The sequence below is a fragment of the Dendrobates tinctorius genome, unplaced genomic scaffold (genome assembly GCF_039654945.1).
Source record: "Dendrobates tinctorius isolate UK_male_01 unplaced genomic scaffold, ASM3965494v1 ptg000258l, whole genome shotgun sequence".
NCBI lineage: Eukaryota > Metazoa > Chordata > Amphibia > Anura > Dendrobatidae > Dendrobates > Dendrobates tinctorius.
The window spans coordinates 4,723,779-4,742,466 of record NW_027361925.1 but is presented as its reverse complement, the minus strand read 5'-3'; the positions used below and the strand labels follow the sequence as shown (position 1 = coordinate 4,742,466).

Genomic DNA, 18,688 nt, shown 5'->3' with positions numbered 1-18,688 from the left:
TCTGAGCGCTATGTCACAGGCTCGATGGCACAGCTGTGACCAAAGTGACTAGAGGATAAGTGAGATTTTGAATTTCTGCTCACACTAGTGGACACTGGACACTTTTGGATTGTGTGAGGCCCACTGAATATCTGAGCGCTATGTCACAGGCTCGATGGCACAGCTGTGACCAAAGTGACTAGAGGATAAGTGAGATTTTGAATTTCTGCAGACACTTGTGGACACTGGACACTTTTGGATTGTGTGAGTCCCACTGAATATCTGAGAGCTATGTCACAGGCTCGATGGCACAGCTGTGACCAAAGTGACTAGAGGATAAGTGAGATTTTGAATTTCTGCTCACACTAGTGGACACTGGACACTTTTGGATTGTGTGAGGCCCACTGAATATCTGAGCGCTGTGTCACAGGCTCGATGGCACAGCTGTGACCAAAGTGACTAGAGGATAAGTGAGATTTTGAATTTCTGCTCACACTAGTGGACACTGGACACTTTTGGATTGTGTGAGGCCCACTGAATATCTGAGCGCTATGTCACAGGCTCGATGGCACAGCTGTGACCAAAGTGACTAGAGGATAAGGGAGATTTTGAATTTCTGCAGACACTTGTGGACACTGGACACTTTTGGATTGTGTGAGTCCCACTGAATATCTGAGAGCTATGTCACAGGCTCGATGGCACAGCTGTGACCAAAGTGACTAGAGGATAAGTGAGATTTTGAATTTCTGCTCACACTAGTGGACACTGGACACTTTTGGATTGTGTGAGGCCCACTGAATATCTGAGCGCTGTGTCACAGGCTCGATGGCACAGCTGTGACCAAAGTGACTAGAGGATAAGTGAGATTTTGAATTTCTGCTCACACTAGTGGACACTGGACACTTTTGGATTGTGTGAGGCCCACTGAATATCTGAGCGCTATGTCACAGGCTCGATGGCACAGCTGTGACCAAAGTGACTAGAGGATAAGGGAGATTTTGAATTTCTGCAGACACTTGTGGACACTGGACACTTTTGGATTGTGTGAGGCCCACTGGATATCTGAGCGCTATGTCACAGGCTTGATGGCACAGCTGTGACCAAAGTGACTAGAGGATAAGTGAGATTTTGAATTTCTGCAGACACTTGTGGACACTGGACACTTTTGGATTGTGTGAGGCCCACTGAATATCTGAGCGCTATGTCACAGGCTCGATGGCACAGCTGTGACCAAAGTGACTAGAGGATAAGTGAGATTTTGAATTTCTGCTCACACTAGTGGACACTGGACACTTTTGGATTGTGTGAGGCCCACTGAATATCTGAGCGCTATGTCACATGCTCGATGGCACAGCTGTGACCAAAGTGACTAGAGGATAAGTGAGATTTTGAATTTCTGCTCACACTAGTGGACACTGGACACTTTTGGATTGTGTGAGGCCCACTGAATATCTGAGCGCTATGTCACAGGCTCGATGGCACAGCTGTGACCAAAGTGACTAGAGGATAAGTGAGATTTTGAATTTCTGCAGACACTTGTGGACACTGGACACTTTTGGATTGTGTGAGGCCCACTGAATATCTGAGCGCTATGTCACAGGCTCGATGGCACAGCTGTGACCAAAGTGACTAGAGGATAAGTGAGATTTTGAATTTCTGCTCACACTAGTGGACACTGGACACTTTTGGATTGTGTGAGGCCCACTGAATATCTGAGCGCTATGTCACAGGCTCGATGGCACAGCTGTGACCAAAGTGACTAGAGGATAAGGGAGATTTTGAATTTCTGCAGACACTTGTGGACACTGGACACTTTTGGATTGTGTGAGGCCCACTGAATATCTGAGCGCTATGTCACAGGCTCGATGGCACAGCTGTGACCAAAGTGACTAGAGGATAAGTGAGATTTCGAATTTCTGCAGACACTGGACACTTTTGGATTGTGTGAGGCCCACTGAATATCTGAGAGCTATGTCACAGGGTCGATGGCACAGCTGTGACCAAAGTGACTAGAGGATAAGGGAGATTTTGAATTTCTGCAGACACTTGTGGACACTGGACACTTTTGGATTGTGTAAGGCCCACTGAATATCTGAGCGCTATGTCACAGGCTCGATGGCACAGCTGTGACCAAAGTGACTAGAGGATAAGTGAGATTTTGAATTTCTGCAGACACTGGACACTTTTGGATTGTGTGAGGCCCACTGAATATCTGAGCGCTATGTCACAGGCTCGATGGCACAGCTGACCAAAGTGACTAGAGGATAAGGGAGATTTTGAATTTCTGCAGACACTTGTGGACACTGGACACTTTTGGATTTTGTGAGGCCCACTGAATATCACAGCGCTATGTCACAGGCAGAAATTGGCTGGTGTATCACAAACTACAAGGTGTATGTAGAATTGGGCAGAGTAGGAATCTCCCTAGAGTGCAGGTCTGTAAGAACAGAACATGTCCTCGACTTATTCTCACAGAGTGACACAGATAGCTTCACTGTGGCTGTGATAACAGCCGTTACACGGTACTGTGTGAGGAGCGTACACCGCTGTATGGTGTAAAAAAATGCACGCTCAGTACCTCAGCAGGACAAAAAAAAAATTGGGATTGCTTTTAAAAAAGCAGTTTGCAGAGCAGTGGGTAAACAGCAATGCAGCTGTCAGGAAGCCTTAGAAGGCAGCCCAACAACCAACACCACTGATACACCACAATATAGCCTCCCCTGGCACTGCACACACAGTGACTGGTGTGTTGTACAGGCACAATCGCTAGCAGCAGAAGCAGTTTTTTTTTCTTCTTCCCTGCCTAACGCTCTCCCTACAGAATCAGCAGCAACCTCTCCCTATGCTAAGATCGGCAGAAGTAAGATGGCGGTCGGCGTGCACGCCCTTTTATACCCCCTGTGACGCCCACCAAAGCAAGCCAATCACTTGCATGCCCTTCTGAAAGATGTTGGTGACCCGTGCCTATGTCATCACGTTGCCCACAGTGTCCGTGGATCCTGATTGGCTGAAAAAGAGCGCAAAACAAACTTTTGAAACGCGACTTTGGCGTGTAAGTCGCCGACCTCGTGGCCGACCTCATCCTAGGGTCCGGTTTCGTTTTATGAAACCCGACTTGGCCAAAAGTCGGCGACTTTTGAAATTTTTCGACCCGTTTCGCTCAACTCTACTGGTGATATTTTTCCTGAAGCAGCTTCACTGGTGACTTTGCTATAGATTTTGTTCTGGTTGTTCATCTAGTGGTGTCTTTTCTCTTCATTTTACCCTATAGTAAATAAAATGAGAAGAATGAACATGTTCCTTTTTGTAAAGGGAACCTGTCATGTCAGAAAGCGCTATTAACCTGCAGATATGGCGTAAATCTGATATGAGGTAAATCTGCAAGTTAATAGTATTCAAGAGCTGTTTAGCCTACAGGGTAGAAATAGTCCCTATGTAAAAGGGTGGACAATGAGTCCTGTTCCACCCCAGAAGACGTCAAGGCAAGGTGCTAATGGTTATTGTTGTGTGAAATATATTATATATTTTCTTGTGTTAACAATTTTTAATTTCCTTGTGTGCTGCAGTACTTACCAACTATCACAAGATGTCACTGTCATCCTTTTCACTCTTGTACAGATCTGGGTGAAAGGTTAAGGTTTCCCAGCAACAGTGAAACTGAGACAGTTATGTGAGAGTTATCTTTAAGGATGGCCCATAGTGGGTACAGGATTGGGACTCTCTGGGTAGATTCAGAAACACTAAGAGATTAGTCAGTTTAAGTTAAGAAGGGATGTGAGTGTGCAGAGTTCTTGGGAGGAGCAGAACTAGTATGGAGCTGGAAGTTACAAGGCAACAAGAATCATTGCAAAACTTAAGAGGTGACTGAGATCCAGTCCAGCAGGCAAGTGAGTGAAACTCATTAGTGGGAAAAGTAAATTAAGAAGTGAGTCCAGTATTGGCCAGACGTGGGGGGTCCTGTGAAGGAAGGGTGCTGCTCAGCTGAGGACACAGAAGATGGAAGCTGCTCTAGGAGCAGCTCTTGTAAGAGATCACAGACTGCTGTTTGGGTGCAGGGTTCACCGCATAACTTATTGACCCATGTGTCCCTGCACTGGGGAGAGGGACGTTTGCCTTATTTGTACTGCTTGTTTACCATCCACATATAAAGTGCTATCGTCAGAAACGATAAGAACATAACTCTGTATGAGACAGAAGTTGTAAAGTGTACTGCCTGCTGCCTTGTGTATTTATGTCTGTTGCCAAGTAAAGAGCATCTTGTTTTTAAGAATGTGCCTGGTGACCTTGTCTTGAAGTCTAATGGACCTGGTAAGGAGTGGAATGGAACTGACCTGAAAGTGAAGATGCCAATAGCAACACTACCAGCAGACGCACGCACAGAGCACTTGTGTTTTCTCTAAGAATGTGCCAGGGTGTTGGACACAAGACACTCACCTATTGTTACCACCCCATGTACTATTTCACCTATACCAAATCGGCAGCTTCTAGCTTTCAGTCAAAGAGGTCAAAATGCTTAGTGCCTCAGCTGACAGCCAGCTCCGTAGTGCATAAGTGTAGAGTCAGTTGTCAGTCAGTGATGGGGCATGTTTACAGCTGCTGGTCACTATCTAACGAGTGGAGACTGAAAGTCGAAGGCTGCCAAGAGTCGTAAAGATCATTTCCTCCTGGTAGCCAGACGGTTTTAGTAGGCTATTAACCTGCAGAATAATCCAATATCTGCAGATTAATAGCATTTGGGGACATCACAGGTTCCCTTTAACTGCTTCATGGTTTACGAATCCAGAAGCAGCTAAAGACAATGACATAAGACAGAAAATATGCACAGCAATGTTGTTTTGACCTTGATGTTCGCTATATTCATTCTTGTGGCGGTTTTGCAGTGCTTTTTAAGTCAGATTCTAAATGGAATCCACCTGTAAATGGCATCATGTGTACATGCCCTAACAGCTCATTGTCACATGAGACCACCATGCAACCTCCTATCAGGTACCGTAACTACAGGGCAAGCATTTCACAATCCTGTGCTGGGAGGAAGGCGGACTGCACAGAAATAAGAGAATGATAAAAATACAGCAGGTACAAAGTGTGCAAGCTCAAGACAGATGAAAAAAATATATGGTGGACTATCTGTCACACTGGGTGAGGGAGAAGCAAGTGCACAACAATGGGGAGAGGGAGGAGAAGCCCAAACACTAGGAAAGTTGGGAGTGGAGACCCCTAGGCAGATCTAGCAACACCCTATCTGCCCTAAACGTCCCTAAATAGGTTCCGCAGCTATCACCAAGCAGGAACCTAATCTCTGCCTGACCCTAGTGATAGGCCCTGGATAGGGAGGGGATGGGATGGACAAATGAGGGGATACACTTAGCTTGAGAAGACCACTTGGAAACACTGCAATCCTCCAAGAGTACTCCAAGAAGACACTAGCCGACTTCAAGTACTTCCAAACAAAAAAAAGGGGATAAGCTGACACCAACACCTTGCTGAAGGGACTAAAGGTATTTAAACCTAGTGTCTGCAAGTCCTGCCAACCAAAAAAGGGGGGGAATTGAGCTGACACCAGTACCTTGCTGAAGAGAGTAAAGGTATTTAAACCTTCAGAAAGGATGTGTTAATTAGCAGCAGAAGGTGGAGGTTACTGTTGGGTCCTGGAGGGAGAAGGATATCACACCAAAACAGAGATGCAAAAATCAAGAAGGTGCTTGTAGAGCTAATCACAATGACCTTCTACAACCGGATCCAGGATGACTGTCTGTCACACCCGACACACCTGTGACACTACCATAATGTAAGATGGTGGATAAAAACATTTTTAAGTATCTTGAGGATTCAGATTTTTGTTTTAATAAACCAGTAAACCATAGCAAATTAGCAGACAAATAGTAGCTAATATGTGCTCACAACATTTTTCCTTCTCTTCTGACATAATAGGCAAGCCACAAGGGTATACAAAACACGGCCAGGATATCATGGTCAGTAGATACACGGTAGATGCCTGCAAATCACATGGTTCTTTTGGGCAAGACAATCTCACATGCGTGTGATAAACAGTAAATAAAGTAAATCAACTTCATTTCTGCTTGTCATACAAAAGTCAATTACCCATGTATTATAAAACTCTTAATTTATTAGTGATTTTGTTTTTGTTTTTGCAGAACGGTGGATATGCAGTGTTATCTTTCCTTCTAATTCTACATGTGTTGCTATTTTGTGTGTCCTTATCCCTCTCCATTTTTGGATGTCGTTCTCTGTCACAGGTTTCTTCAAATAGTCCTCAGGTAAGAGTACAGACTAATAACACTAGATAAAATGTGTGGATATTGTGACCTGATTGGGGAATTGGCTCACAGGATCACCATATCTATGTTTAGACTGGGTGCTTCAGGCACTCTAAAGGGTACTTCACACATAGTGAGATCGTTAGCGAGATCGCTGAAACATCACAGGTTTTGTGACGCAACAGCGACCTCGCCAACGATCTCGCTACGTGTGACACATAGCGGCGACTGCCCACCCTCCCGCTGTGATATCGCTGATCGTGCTCGAATGTCCTAGGCCATTTTTTGATCGTTGGTGTCTCACTGGCCAGCATGCATCTCTTTGTTTGACGCCATAACAACGACGAGCGACCTCATTGGCGACTCAGAACTCAGGGACACAGGCGTGAGTTGTCAGAATAGCTGCTGTGTGACAAGGTCCCAACGACCACCGAGGTCGTTATACGGATCGCCGTATCATTGCTGCGTCGTTGAGTAGATCTGCCTGTTTGACAGCTTACTAGCGACCATGTAGCAACGTACCAGCGATCCTTACCAGGTCGTATCGTTGTCGGGATCGCTGAAGCGTCGCTATGTGTAACGGGACCCTTAGGCAGCATTCACACAAGACAAGTTTGGTACAAAAGGCTGCAACTGCATTTATTGGTTGCATACAACAGCAAAACAAAATACTAAGGATAACTATACAATCAAAAATCTGACTCACCAGAGTTAAGACTTGTGCAGGGCTGCATCATCCATGAGCCAATGTGAGATATCAGCTCAGGCGGCAGAGATTCTCTGAAGAGAGGGGGCGGCAGAACAGTGTTGTCCCCCTGCAATCAAATAAGCTGACGGCGCCATGCTCCTAGCTGCAATGCTGTGGTGAATGATTGGTGAGTCAGTGAGTCACTTGTTGTGTCTGTGTTGTAGAGACCGGTGGCAGGCTGGGGCGGAGGGTAGCGTGCTGTGATATTTAGGTGGTGTGGCTGGTAGACTGCGGAGGTGTGCTGTACTCACAGGAATGGTGGGTGACCCGCTTCTTGACGTCGACAGGCACGAGACAGAGGCAGGAATTGTATTCAACAGGTTTGCTTTTATTGGCCGCCCTCACGACGACCAGAACAAAACACGACAGATGTTTCACACTGTTATCCTCCTGCAGACAGGCCCGCGTACCTTCATTTGTACACTTTCTCCGTCAGGCGTACTTCGTGGCTCTATCTGCCGTGGCTGCCCTAGGCCAATCCACCACGGCGTTTCACCTTACAAAGTCCACCAATAATCCAGGTCCTCACAGGCCGTCTCTGCCTGTGACCAATGTCCTATAAGGTCACCCCCCATGACCGTTTCTACTGTCAAGACTCTCTGAGGGGTCTCCTTTGTGTGACAGACTCTCCTAACCTGTGAGCTCCCCTGGCTGACTGAAGCTTCTGGAAGCTTACCTCAGTATTTATTCAGACAGACCAGGTAGCCCCACCCTCTGTCACCTGACAGTCACCTCTGCCCAATCAGAGTCACCTTGACCTCTGGCAGTTATGTAACACTCAAATGACAGTTACATAATCTCTGCCATCGGTGCTCTCTAGTGACCTCTGATGGGCAGTCTGCCGCATGACACCTTCTGTCAATCTCTCTGTCTCCATTACAGACAGAACCGTACCCAGCGCAACCTCCTCACATTCTCTCTTCCTTTGACCATTGTCATCCTCGACAATTGCGGCACGGGGATGAAAGTGGTGTCAGTATCTGGTACTGACATGGTCGTCACCTGGGTAACACATACCTCTCTGCATCACACAGACTCCTGTGTCACACAAACCTTTGGTCACACAGACCCTCTTGTCAGACAGTCTTCCCTGCGTCACACAATCTCTTGGTCGCACAGACCTCTCTGCGACGCACAAACTCCTGTGTCACACAAACCTACCTGCGTCACACAGACTTCTCTTAATCAGGCACCCGCTCCATTTTGCCTTCTCTCTGTCCCGTCATCCTTTCAGCTTAACATCGTCAGGGTCGGCATATTCCACATACCCGGGACCTGCTGAATACACATTTTCATTTTTCAAATAACATTTCTAACTCACTATACATATTACACATAGCTTCGACATACATTACTTTTTGATGGGTACAACATTTACCCTCTTCTTTGCAACATTCTACATTAAGTAACATACTATGCTTAAATTACTCACTAGTTTTGTTGCCTATATCTACCAGTATCATTATGCAAAGCATTTTTTTTTAAATAAAGGATAACATCTTTAAATTTTTAATAAACAAGGACACTAGTGCTCCCCCTTCCTTTGAGGAGAGCACTCCCCCCGTATGCATCCCCACTACACCAAGAGTGGGCACTTATTACCCAATTGAGGACTTCGAACTGTCCCCAGGTCGTGCAAAGGTGCATGACAGTCCCCGGCAGTCCATTTAGCAGGATACTCCGGGCCACCTCCTGGCGGCCGATGTTTCACCAATTAGCAGGGAACTCCACAGCAGTGAAGTCCCTGGGATGCTTGAAATATTCTGGGCCTCGAGTGTCCCTGATGCCCGAGACCCAGGAGTCCTTGTCTCTTTCTATGGAGGCTCATACCCCTCAGGGTAGGTGATGACCGCTACCGTATAGCAGCCGCAGGGGCAGTATTCGTTGTAATAGGAGACCGGGTTTCCCTCCCGCAGAGCTCGTCCATGTCCAATGGGGGTCACATTGAGGTAGTCTTTGTGGCCGGTGGCGAGGTCCCAGATGAACCCATAGCCTTTAGCGGTGTTAGCATGTACAAGCCGCCCATATGATTGAGGGGTAGTCATGGCGGCCTCTCCTTCCTTATGTAGCAGTGCCCACACCTCCCACTCTTTGGCCTCCTTCTGTTCATTAATCTCCGCAACCCAGGCAGAAGGTCCGGTGTAGGCCACAGAGTACAGTGGGCGGGCTGCAGTCGGGGCCAAGAACGGGGCAGAGGCGGCCACGGACATTGGGGAGCAGGCCGCACCCAGAGTCACGGAAGGGACAGAGGTGGCCACAGGCATCAGCGGGTAGGCAGTGGAGCTGGCCGCAGCAGGGATCAAGGAGGCCACGAGCTCTGGCAAGAAGGCCGCAGCAGGGGCCACGGATGGAGCAGCGGCGGCCGCGGATGCCGGTGAGTAGGCCGCGGTGGTCTGGGGCGGGGCCGGGGTCACTGAAGAACTAGAGGTCAGGCGGGGCGGCTGGGGGCCGGCGTCTCGTACACGGGGCATGGGGGCGGGATCTGCTTGCGGTGCCGCCGGCTGAGCCGGAGTAACGCTCACCTTCCCCGGCACCGCGGCTCCAGACAGTCCATCCCGCAGCTCCTTCAGCAGCAGATGTTCTTCACCCCGCCGTCCGGCAGGGCCAGCCTCCAGGCTTGTTGACTCTGCACAGACGGTCGGCAACAGCTCCTCTAGCAGCTGTTCCTGGTAGTCCAAGGTGGCTGCAAACTCCTGTTCTTCTTTTTGGCGCCAAATTGCCACAGCCATTTTTAACAAGGCCTTTTTCACTCCAGATCCACCTGCAGAAATCCAGCAATTCACAGTCCAATTTTTGTAATCCACAGGGAAAAATAAAATCTTCAACCCACACAGCTTAGGGTCCTTTGATTCTTCTGGCGCAGGCTTACCGCTGAAGATGTTGTATTTACGGCAATGGATGCTGCCGACTACGCCAAATGTAGAGACCGGTGGCAGGCTGGGGCGGAGGGTAGCGTGCTGTGATATTTAGGTGGTGTGACTGGTAGGCTGTGGAGGTGTGCTGTACTCACTGGAATGGGGGCTGACCCGCTTCTTGACGTCGACAGGCACGAGACAGAGGCAGGAATTGTATTCAACAGGTTTGCTTTTATTGGCCGCCCTCACGACGACCAGAACAAAACACGACAGATGTTTCACACTGTTATCCTCCTGCAGACAGGCCCGCGTACCTTCATTTGTACACTTTCTCCGTCAGGCGTACTTCTTGGCTCTATCCGCCGTGGCTGCCCTAGGCCAATCCACCACGGCGTTTCACCTTACAAAGTCCACCAATAATCCAGGTCCTCACAGGCCGTCTCTGCCTGTGACCAATGTCCTATAGGGTCACCCCCCGTGACCGTTTCTACTGTCAAGACTCTCTGAGGGGTCTCCTTTGTGTGACAGACTCTCCTAACCTGTGAGCTCCCCTGGCTGACTGAAGCTTCTGGAAGCTTACCTCAGTATTTATTCAGACAGACCAGGTAGCCCCACCCTCTGTCACCTGACAGTCACCTCTGCCCAATCAGAGTCACCTTGACCTCTGGCAGTTATGTAACACTCAAATGACAGTTACATAATCTCTGCCATCGGTGCTCTCTAGTGACCTCTGATGGGCAGTCTGCCACATGACACCTTCTGTCAATCTCTCTGTCTCCATTACAGACAGAACCGTACCCAGCTCAACCTCCCCACAGTGTCACTGTGTGAGTGTGAAGATAAGAACCAGACATCTGCCTGGCTGGCTGTGATCGAGATCTGGGAGGAGGGAGGGAGGAGGACTCGGAGGCTGCCTGTCTCGCTGTATACTTTTGTTTTGAGTGGAGGTCGGTGCTGGAGGCCCCATTATTCTCTATGTGGAGTGTGGCTCTGCGAGTGGAGGTCTGTGCTGGAGGCCCCATTATTCTCTATGTGGAGTGAGGCTCTGCGGGTGGAGGTCGGTGCTGGAGGCCCCATTATTCTCTATGTGGAGTGTGGCTCTGGGGGTGGAGGTCAGTGCTGGAGGCCCCATTATTCTCTATGTGGAGTGCGGCTCTGCGGGTGGAGGTCGGTGCTGGAGGCTCCATTATTCTCTATGTGGAGTGTGGGTGGAGGTCGGTGCTGGAGGCCCCATTATTCTCTATGTGGAGTGCGGCTCTGCGAGTGGTGGTCGGTGCTGGAGGCCCCATTATTCTCTATGTGGAGTGTGGCTCTGGGGGTGGAGGTCGGTGCTGGAGGCCCCATTATTCTCTATGTGGAGTGCGGCTCTGCGAGTGGAGGTCGGTGCTGGAGGCCCCATTATTCTCTATGTGGAGTGTGGCTCTGGGGGTGGAGGTCGGTGCTGGAGGCCCCATTATTCTCTATGTGGAGTGTGGCTCTGCGGGTGGAGGTCGGTGCTGGAGGCCCCATTATTCTCTATGTGGAGTGTGGCTCTGCGGGTGGAGGTCGGTGCTGGAGGCCCCATTATTCTCTATGTGGAGTGCGGCTCTGCGAGTGGAGGTTGGTGCTGGAGGCCCCATTATTCTCTATGTGGAGTGTGGCTCTGCGGGTGGAGGTCGGTGCTGGAGGCCCCATTATTCTCTATGTGGAGTGCAGCTCTGCGAGTGGAGGTCGGTGCTGGAGGCTCCATTATTCTCTATGTGGAGTGCGGCTCTGAGAGTGGAGGTCGGTGCCGGACTTGTGCATAACATTCACTCTACAGCAGATTTCCCTGGACCATAGAGAGCCATTAACTTGTGTACTCCTTGGCCTGTTATACCATACCTGAGCATTGAACGTGATTAGCCACAGTCATCACCAATGTGGCTAAATGGAGCAGGAACATTCACAGTTCCTGCTGCCAAACTGCCTGACTGGTTTATTTACCCCATATAAAACCAGAACCTATGGGAAATATACACACCATCAAAAAGTTCTCCCCTTGTCCTATTAAAATAACTACTAGGTATTCACCAAAACCGTCCATATTAGTAAACTGATCTCAAAGTAAACATAGCCTACCAATGTACTACATCAACCTATCAAACAGTACAATGGTCTGCTCAAGTGGAGATGTATGGCCAGCTGCAGCTTTTGCACTTATCTGAAGTTGCGTCCACAACAATCAGCTTTTAAGCGGTTCACCTTTTGTTGTAAAATGTATTCTCTTCAATGGACAATACCTTAGTCTCCTTATTTTATATTAATCAGAGATTTTTAAAATCACACATTGATACTGCCATACAACTCTACAGTACAGTTACGTTGTTGAATTTCACAACCTAAAGGTCCGTTTACACGGACCGACCAGTGGCACAATACAACCACCAATAGGTAAATTTTTGCTGATCAGCGGTCATTTAATAGCCATTGCACATGGGCAGTAATAGTTCTTGGCACCAACGATGGCCGAAGTAGTTCAAGTATAGGGTGAGACATCAATATATCCCTTATCACTGTTCTCTCTAGTACTAGAACAACCCCTTCTTGATCTACATCTTTGGCACCGATAAAATAAAAGCGCTGATATTCACTTATCATACAAGCGTCTTTCTACCGGTGTCGATGAAGCGATGGCCGGGGGACCACCACAATGCAGGGAAACTATGGTACACAAGATGAGGTGCAAACAACAAAGGGTTAATTTATTTACAGGCAAGGAATGCAGTGATAGGAAGGTGTAAACAGGGGTATGCAATGACATAAACAATTTACAAAAGTGATATTCTCTAGCTGGGCCGGCAAATGGCACGGTGCACCAACTATTACAGATCAGTGTATTTTTCCAAAAGGCAAAACAATGCAATAAAGTACAGTATGCTGCTACTCTAACTATAGCCTAACTGGCCGCTGCTACACTGGCTGCATGGCTACCATGCTCTGTTTATTGCAGCCTATCCTAAGCTCTAAACATGTATGCGCACGGGGTTAACACTCACAGTAAAGTTGGTGTCTCAGTTCCTTCCCGGGGCCCCCTGCATTCTCTGCAAGATGATGCGACGTCCTCCCTAGAAGCTCTGTGCAACGTGGTCTTGTCCTTGTGTGAAGATCCCAAGCCTGTTCCTAGAAATGGTGGACTCCCTTCTCTGGATTCCTTCCTTGTATATCTTCGTGGCTCCTCACAGCAACACAGGAAAACTACCTTCGCTATCCCCAGAAGGGTCTACACAATCCCACAAGTTCAGTCAGTTACAAGCTGCACGTTTTCTTCTCACAGCTCACAGCACACCAGCATCCTGCAGACTCCCAGCTCAGAACACTCACAGGAAAAGCAGCCCCTCCCCTCTCATAGCTGGCAGAACAAACCAAAACAGAGTTATTGCAGGAGAGATCCGAATGTCCTATTGCTCTAGCCAAGGGGGTTCTGTCTCTTAAATTGGCAGTTTGTCTCTACTGTCCATAGCAATGCCACCCCCTTACATCAGCACTCGCGGTCTTGGGGCTCACGTGCAGTTGTTATGACACGTGAGCCCAGCGCCCAATCAGCTCTGGCATCACTGTCCATGCCTTTGTATGAATTGAACATGAAGAGGAAGTTAGGGCTGCGGCTGCTCTCTGACTTCCTCTTCATGTGCAATTTGTACGAAGGCGATGACAGTGACACAAATGCTAACTGGGTGCCGGTCTCATGTGTCATAACAACTCCATGAGAGCCTCAGGACCGCGAGTGCTAAAAATGGTGGAACAGCACCGGCACAAGAAGTGAGTATAACCTTTTTTATTTTAATATGGCCAAATATTTAAATCAAGAAGTGGTTGTCCTGGTAGTGGACAACCCCTTTAAAGGCAGAAAATTGAAGACTGCCCAATCCAAATGAAATATTGATGGAATACAAATCAAATACTAATGCACCCATATCTCAATCACTTCCTGTAGACATCAATAGGATTTTTCTGTTTGAAAAATGGATGGAAGTAGTGCATGCTGCTTACTCTACTTGTTTATGTGAACAGCCTTATAAATTAAAGAAATCGCAATATTTTTTCGTAATCCTTGCTATTTATACAATGTAGTGTGAGTGCATTAACATACTTATCGGACACCATCTTTCCCTTTTTCCAGTGCCGCTTTAGTCCCCTTTTTAGTCAACTGACTTTGACTTAGACTCACTGGATTACACAGTGGTTTATGTGTGGGCCCAAAGAAGCTTTCACAGTATAAGTCAATGGAGTCTTGTTCTGAAAATGAATAGACATGCAGATAGTAACACCACCTCACAGAGCAGTTTGCGAGCCGGCAATGAAGAAGAGTGACCATGTGACCTAGAAGAGTGTAAGGTGCCTGCTTAAGGAAGTCGTGGGTGAACTGCTGCTGTTTCCTCTGGCACCCTACAGAAAAATCGTTTCCCAGTCCTGGTGTGCTGCTGTGTGTGGTACATCACACTTACTTATGGCCCATGGCCTCCACTGGCCCAAATCTTTCATCTTCCAGAACCTTCACAGCACACAATCCATAGGACACTGAATTCATAAAAAAATGTAAACTTTTACTTGGAAGTTAACAGACATCACAATGAAGCATGTAGGATAGGCCACAACAGGTTACAGTCTTTCCCACAGGTACTGGACACAACTACATCCCTAATTCTCTATATGGGTAAAATATCCCTCTTGCTAACTCTTCTAGCACTAGGAATTCGTCTCCACCACAAGCAGTGCACCTGGAATCGAATCATTACCTCCCGCCTCTGAGAGTTTGAGTCTATATTTCCCTGCAGCTCCGCAGGCTTAGTGCGCCCAAGAGACCTAACTGTCACACCCCCGGACCCTTCCCTGGTGGTCTCCGCCTCCCGGCGCCTCCTCAGTCTGCTCCCTGTCTGCCTTTTTGGGGTCGCGGCGTGTCAGAGGCCCGCACATGCGCACTCGCCTTTCCTCTGCTGCCAGGCATCCTGGGAGTTCCTGACCCGGTGGCTCCGCCCCATCATGGCGGCGCCCACTGGGTATTTCTGCTTGGCGTTTCGGCAGGTAAGGCGCCTGTTTGTCGCTCTCTGTGGCGCCAGCGTTCTATGTGCAGCGTCACCGCTCCTCTCAGGCCCCTGCATACCCGTCCTGTGCCTGCCTGCTCTCGCTCCCTGCTCTGTCTCCCCATCCTGCCTGACCTCTCCCTTCAGTACCTCTGCTAGTCCATCCTGTGTTACTACCATGGCTGTCTCTCCTCTATACCGCTGCCTCTGTCACTACGTGCCACTTGTTTATTGTGCCTGTCAGCCCTCCTTCGCCTTCTCCCTCAGTCCTGTGTTCTACCTGTGTCCACCCGTCCTGTGTCTCCTAATCTCATTGTGTCCCTCTTCTCTTTCAGCATTTGGTCTCCGCCCATCCTGGTCCATCTCGGCTCCCATAGCCTGCCTTTACACCCACTCCAGGCCCATACCTTCTCTCTGTCTTCACCCCAGCTTCCTCCTTATCTCTCCTGTATACACCCTGAGTCATCCCTTTGGTTCCGGCCATTGTGGTTCCATCTCCCTTGGGCCTGCCCCTAACACTCCCTTTATAGGGGGTGGTCTTCACCTGGTCCGCTCGCCCTTGGAGGTTCTGGAGCCATGACTCAGAGGGTCCACTTTCAGGTTCCTCCCTAGAACCCTAACACTAACATCCATCTAAAAGGTTTCCAGGTCAATAGTCAAATCCACTGACCCGAGTAGGCTCATGTTGTCCCTAACTGCCCACTGATTATGACTACTGCTATCACATCACACCCTTTCACTAACTGAAGTCTACTTCCTATTCCTCCCACTAAATAGAAATTAGCAAACCTCCTTCCCACAACAGTCTGATCTTAACTTTCACACTATCTCTGTACCTGTGTTGCTGGGCAGACTTCATCTTTTACTTACATTCTAGACAGTGACCTCTTGTGACAGTTAGTAACTAACGGTTGTTATCACAAGGAAACATATCAGGAACAAAACATTATTCACATTTAGTTATAAGTGAGCATACTCGCCACTACTCGGTGCTCGCCTGAGCATCTCAATGCTCGGAGCTTGCCGAGTAATTTCAGGGTTGCTCAGCGGGAGCTTGGGTGTTCGCTCTGTATGTTTGGTGCTCTTTAGAGAGCCAATGAACATGCATGTATTGTTTGCCACACACTGTAATGCCACAGCCATGTTGGTTGTGGCATTACAGTGATTGGCTGGCTGCACAGCACCATTAGGTTTATATCAGACCTGGCGCCTCCATGCTCATCACAGTCTGCTCTGGAATCAGGCAGTGTAGGGAGAGCTGCTGCTGAGCTACGTAGAGATTTGTTTGCTTTGTTCTTAGTGTGGGTATACCTTATATAATACACATATCCATCTCAACTAACAATCCTTCTGAATACTAATAAAGCTGCATAGTTATCAGTGCTAGGCAGGCAGGCAGTGTATGTGGCAGACATAGCCCCAGGTATCAGGGGCCAGGAATTATTTTTTTGTATCTTAATCCTGATTATTTGCTTTAAAAGCAATCCAGAAAACACTGTTTTTCTGCTCCATTTGCTTGTTGGCACTGCAGAATACAGCCAGATCCTTTCCATATTACAGCGCTAAAAATCCAGCTATTTTAAACTGGGGTATGTCCATCTCATGGATCATATATAAGTGAACTCAAAATTGTGCCATTTCAGGCCTCCAATTAAATTTTGCTGCAGTGTCTTAGCCAAGTTATTGACACCAGCTTACTGAAAAAAAAGTTACCTATAGGCCAGGTATTTTGAACTGCGGTTTGTCCGTCACACTAACCACATATCAGTGCACTCAAAATTGTGCCATTTCAGGCCTCCAATTAAATTTTGTTGCAGTGTCTTAGCCAAGTTATTGACACCAATTTGCTGAAAAATAATAGTTACCTACAGGCCAGATATTTTAAACTGTGGCTTTCCGTCACATGGATCACATATAATTTCGCTCCAAATTCAGCCATTTGTAGTGAAAGTGGAAAACATTGTCATCCATTTAAAATGGGCAAGGCGCGTGGCAAGGGATGGGGAGCTGGATGTGATGGTGATGGTGCATGAAGAGGCTGAGGCCGTGGGCAAGCTGAAATTGAGCCACAACAAACACTCATATCGTCTCACCCCACCTTCCTTTCTGAATTACTAGGGGACCGCAGCACACCACTATTGTACCCAGACCAGAGTGAAAAGGTTGTTGGTTGGATAGCAGATAATGCTTCTAGTCACTTTGCCACCACCACCCTGTCTTCCACACAGTCAAGTCTCAGTAGCCGTGAGTCTGGACCACATATTCCTCACCCTGATCTTCCTTCCTCTCACCATGCCGAGTGCCCAGAGACAAGTGATCCTACACTTGGACACTCCGAATAGCTGTTCACTTTTCCATTTATAGATTCAGGCATCTCATCCGGTCCACTTGAAGCAGGGCAAGAGGAGAATGCTTGTAGCAATGCCCAAATATTAGAGCAGCCACGATCACACAAAGCTGACGGTGGGAAAGTGTCACAAGAGATGGACCATGAGGATACACAATTTCCAGAAAGTCAGGAGGAGGACCAGGGTGTGGAAGTGGAAGACAAGGTGGTGGATGATATAGTAACTAACCCAAGCTGGCAGGAGGACATGCAGAGCGAGGACAGCAGCACACAGGGGGAGAGAGGCGTAGCATCCCAACAGGCAGGAAGAAGCAGTGTGGTGGCCGCAGCCAAAAGACGGGCAACTGTTCCCCGTAAGACCAACATGACAGAAGTTGCCTGTACAACTGTTTGGTCTTCCCGAGTCTGCTTGTTTTTAAAAGACTCTGCCAATAACCCCAAAAAGGCTAGTTGCACCACCTACCAGGCTAGCATCAGAAGGGGTAGCAAAACTACCAGCCTGACCACCACCAGCATGATCAGGCACATGGCAGCAAAGCACCAGACTTTGTGGGCCGAACCCCAGGGTCCAGGAACAGTGTTTGTGGGTGACACCACTGCTTCTTCTGCTGTTGTGCATGCAAGCCAATCCACTGTCCATGGTGCATGAGAAGATACCTCCTGCCCTACACCTGTCATTGCAGACACTCAACTAGCACCATCATCAAGCACATCCACATCCTTGTCAAAGTGCAGCATACCCCAGTCCTTGGAGCGCAAGCACAAATACGCAGCCACACTACCAAATCCACACATCTCAAAATGTTATCTTTTAGGCTCATGGAGACAGAAACTTTCCACAACCTGATGGGGCGGCCATCCCTCAGTACTCGGTCCCCAGCCACCACTATTTCTCCAGGTGTGCTGTCCCCGCATTACCCAAGCACGTGTCCCACAACATTAGCCTTGCCCTCAACAATGCAGTTACTGGGAAAATCTACCTAACCACGGACAAGTGTACAGGTGCTTGTGGGCAGGGATGGTACATCTCGCTGACGGCACGCTGGGTTAACATAGTGGGACCCAGTCAGACTTTGGGATGAAACCTGTCCTCCTGACGCCGAGGATCGTGGGCCCTTTGTCAGTCAGGGCTGCCCCCACAGTCTACTGCTCCTGCACCTCCTCCTCCTCCTCTTCAGCCTCCATCTCCGAAATAACCACCTCAGTCACAAGCTGGAAGCACTGCATCAGGCTGTGCTGAAGCTTAAATGGTTAGGTGACAAACCGCACAATGCTGAAGAGTAATGGACAGCTCTGAAAGAGCAGGCAGATCTGTGGCTGACACCGCTGAACCTACATCCAGGCATGGCCGTGTGTGACAATGGCCAGAACCTGGCAGCGGCTCTGAGGCGAGCTCACACACGTCCCATGCCTGGCCCATGTGCTTAACCTTGTGGTTC

At 48.5% G+C, this 18,688-nt stretch overlaps 1 protein-coding gene across 4 annotated transcripts in view; it reads left to right on the top strand.

Annotated features, from left to right (window-relative positions):
* The window catches only part of LOC141069332 (membrane-spanning 4-domains subfamily A member 4A-like), a 284,745-nt gene that overhangs the window by 237,446 nt on the left and 28,611 nt on the right, over nt 1-18,688 (top strand). For all 4 annotated transcript variants that reach the window (XM_073558807.1, XM_073558805.1, XM_073558808.1 and 1 more), the window contains exon 6: nt 6,135-6,257. In XM_073558807.1, coding sequence (XP_073414908.1) covers nt 6,135-6,257 — 123 coding nt within the window. The remainder of the gene's footprint in view (nt 1-6,134; nt 6,258-18,688) is intronic.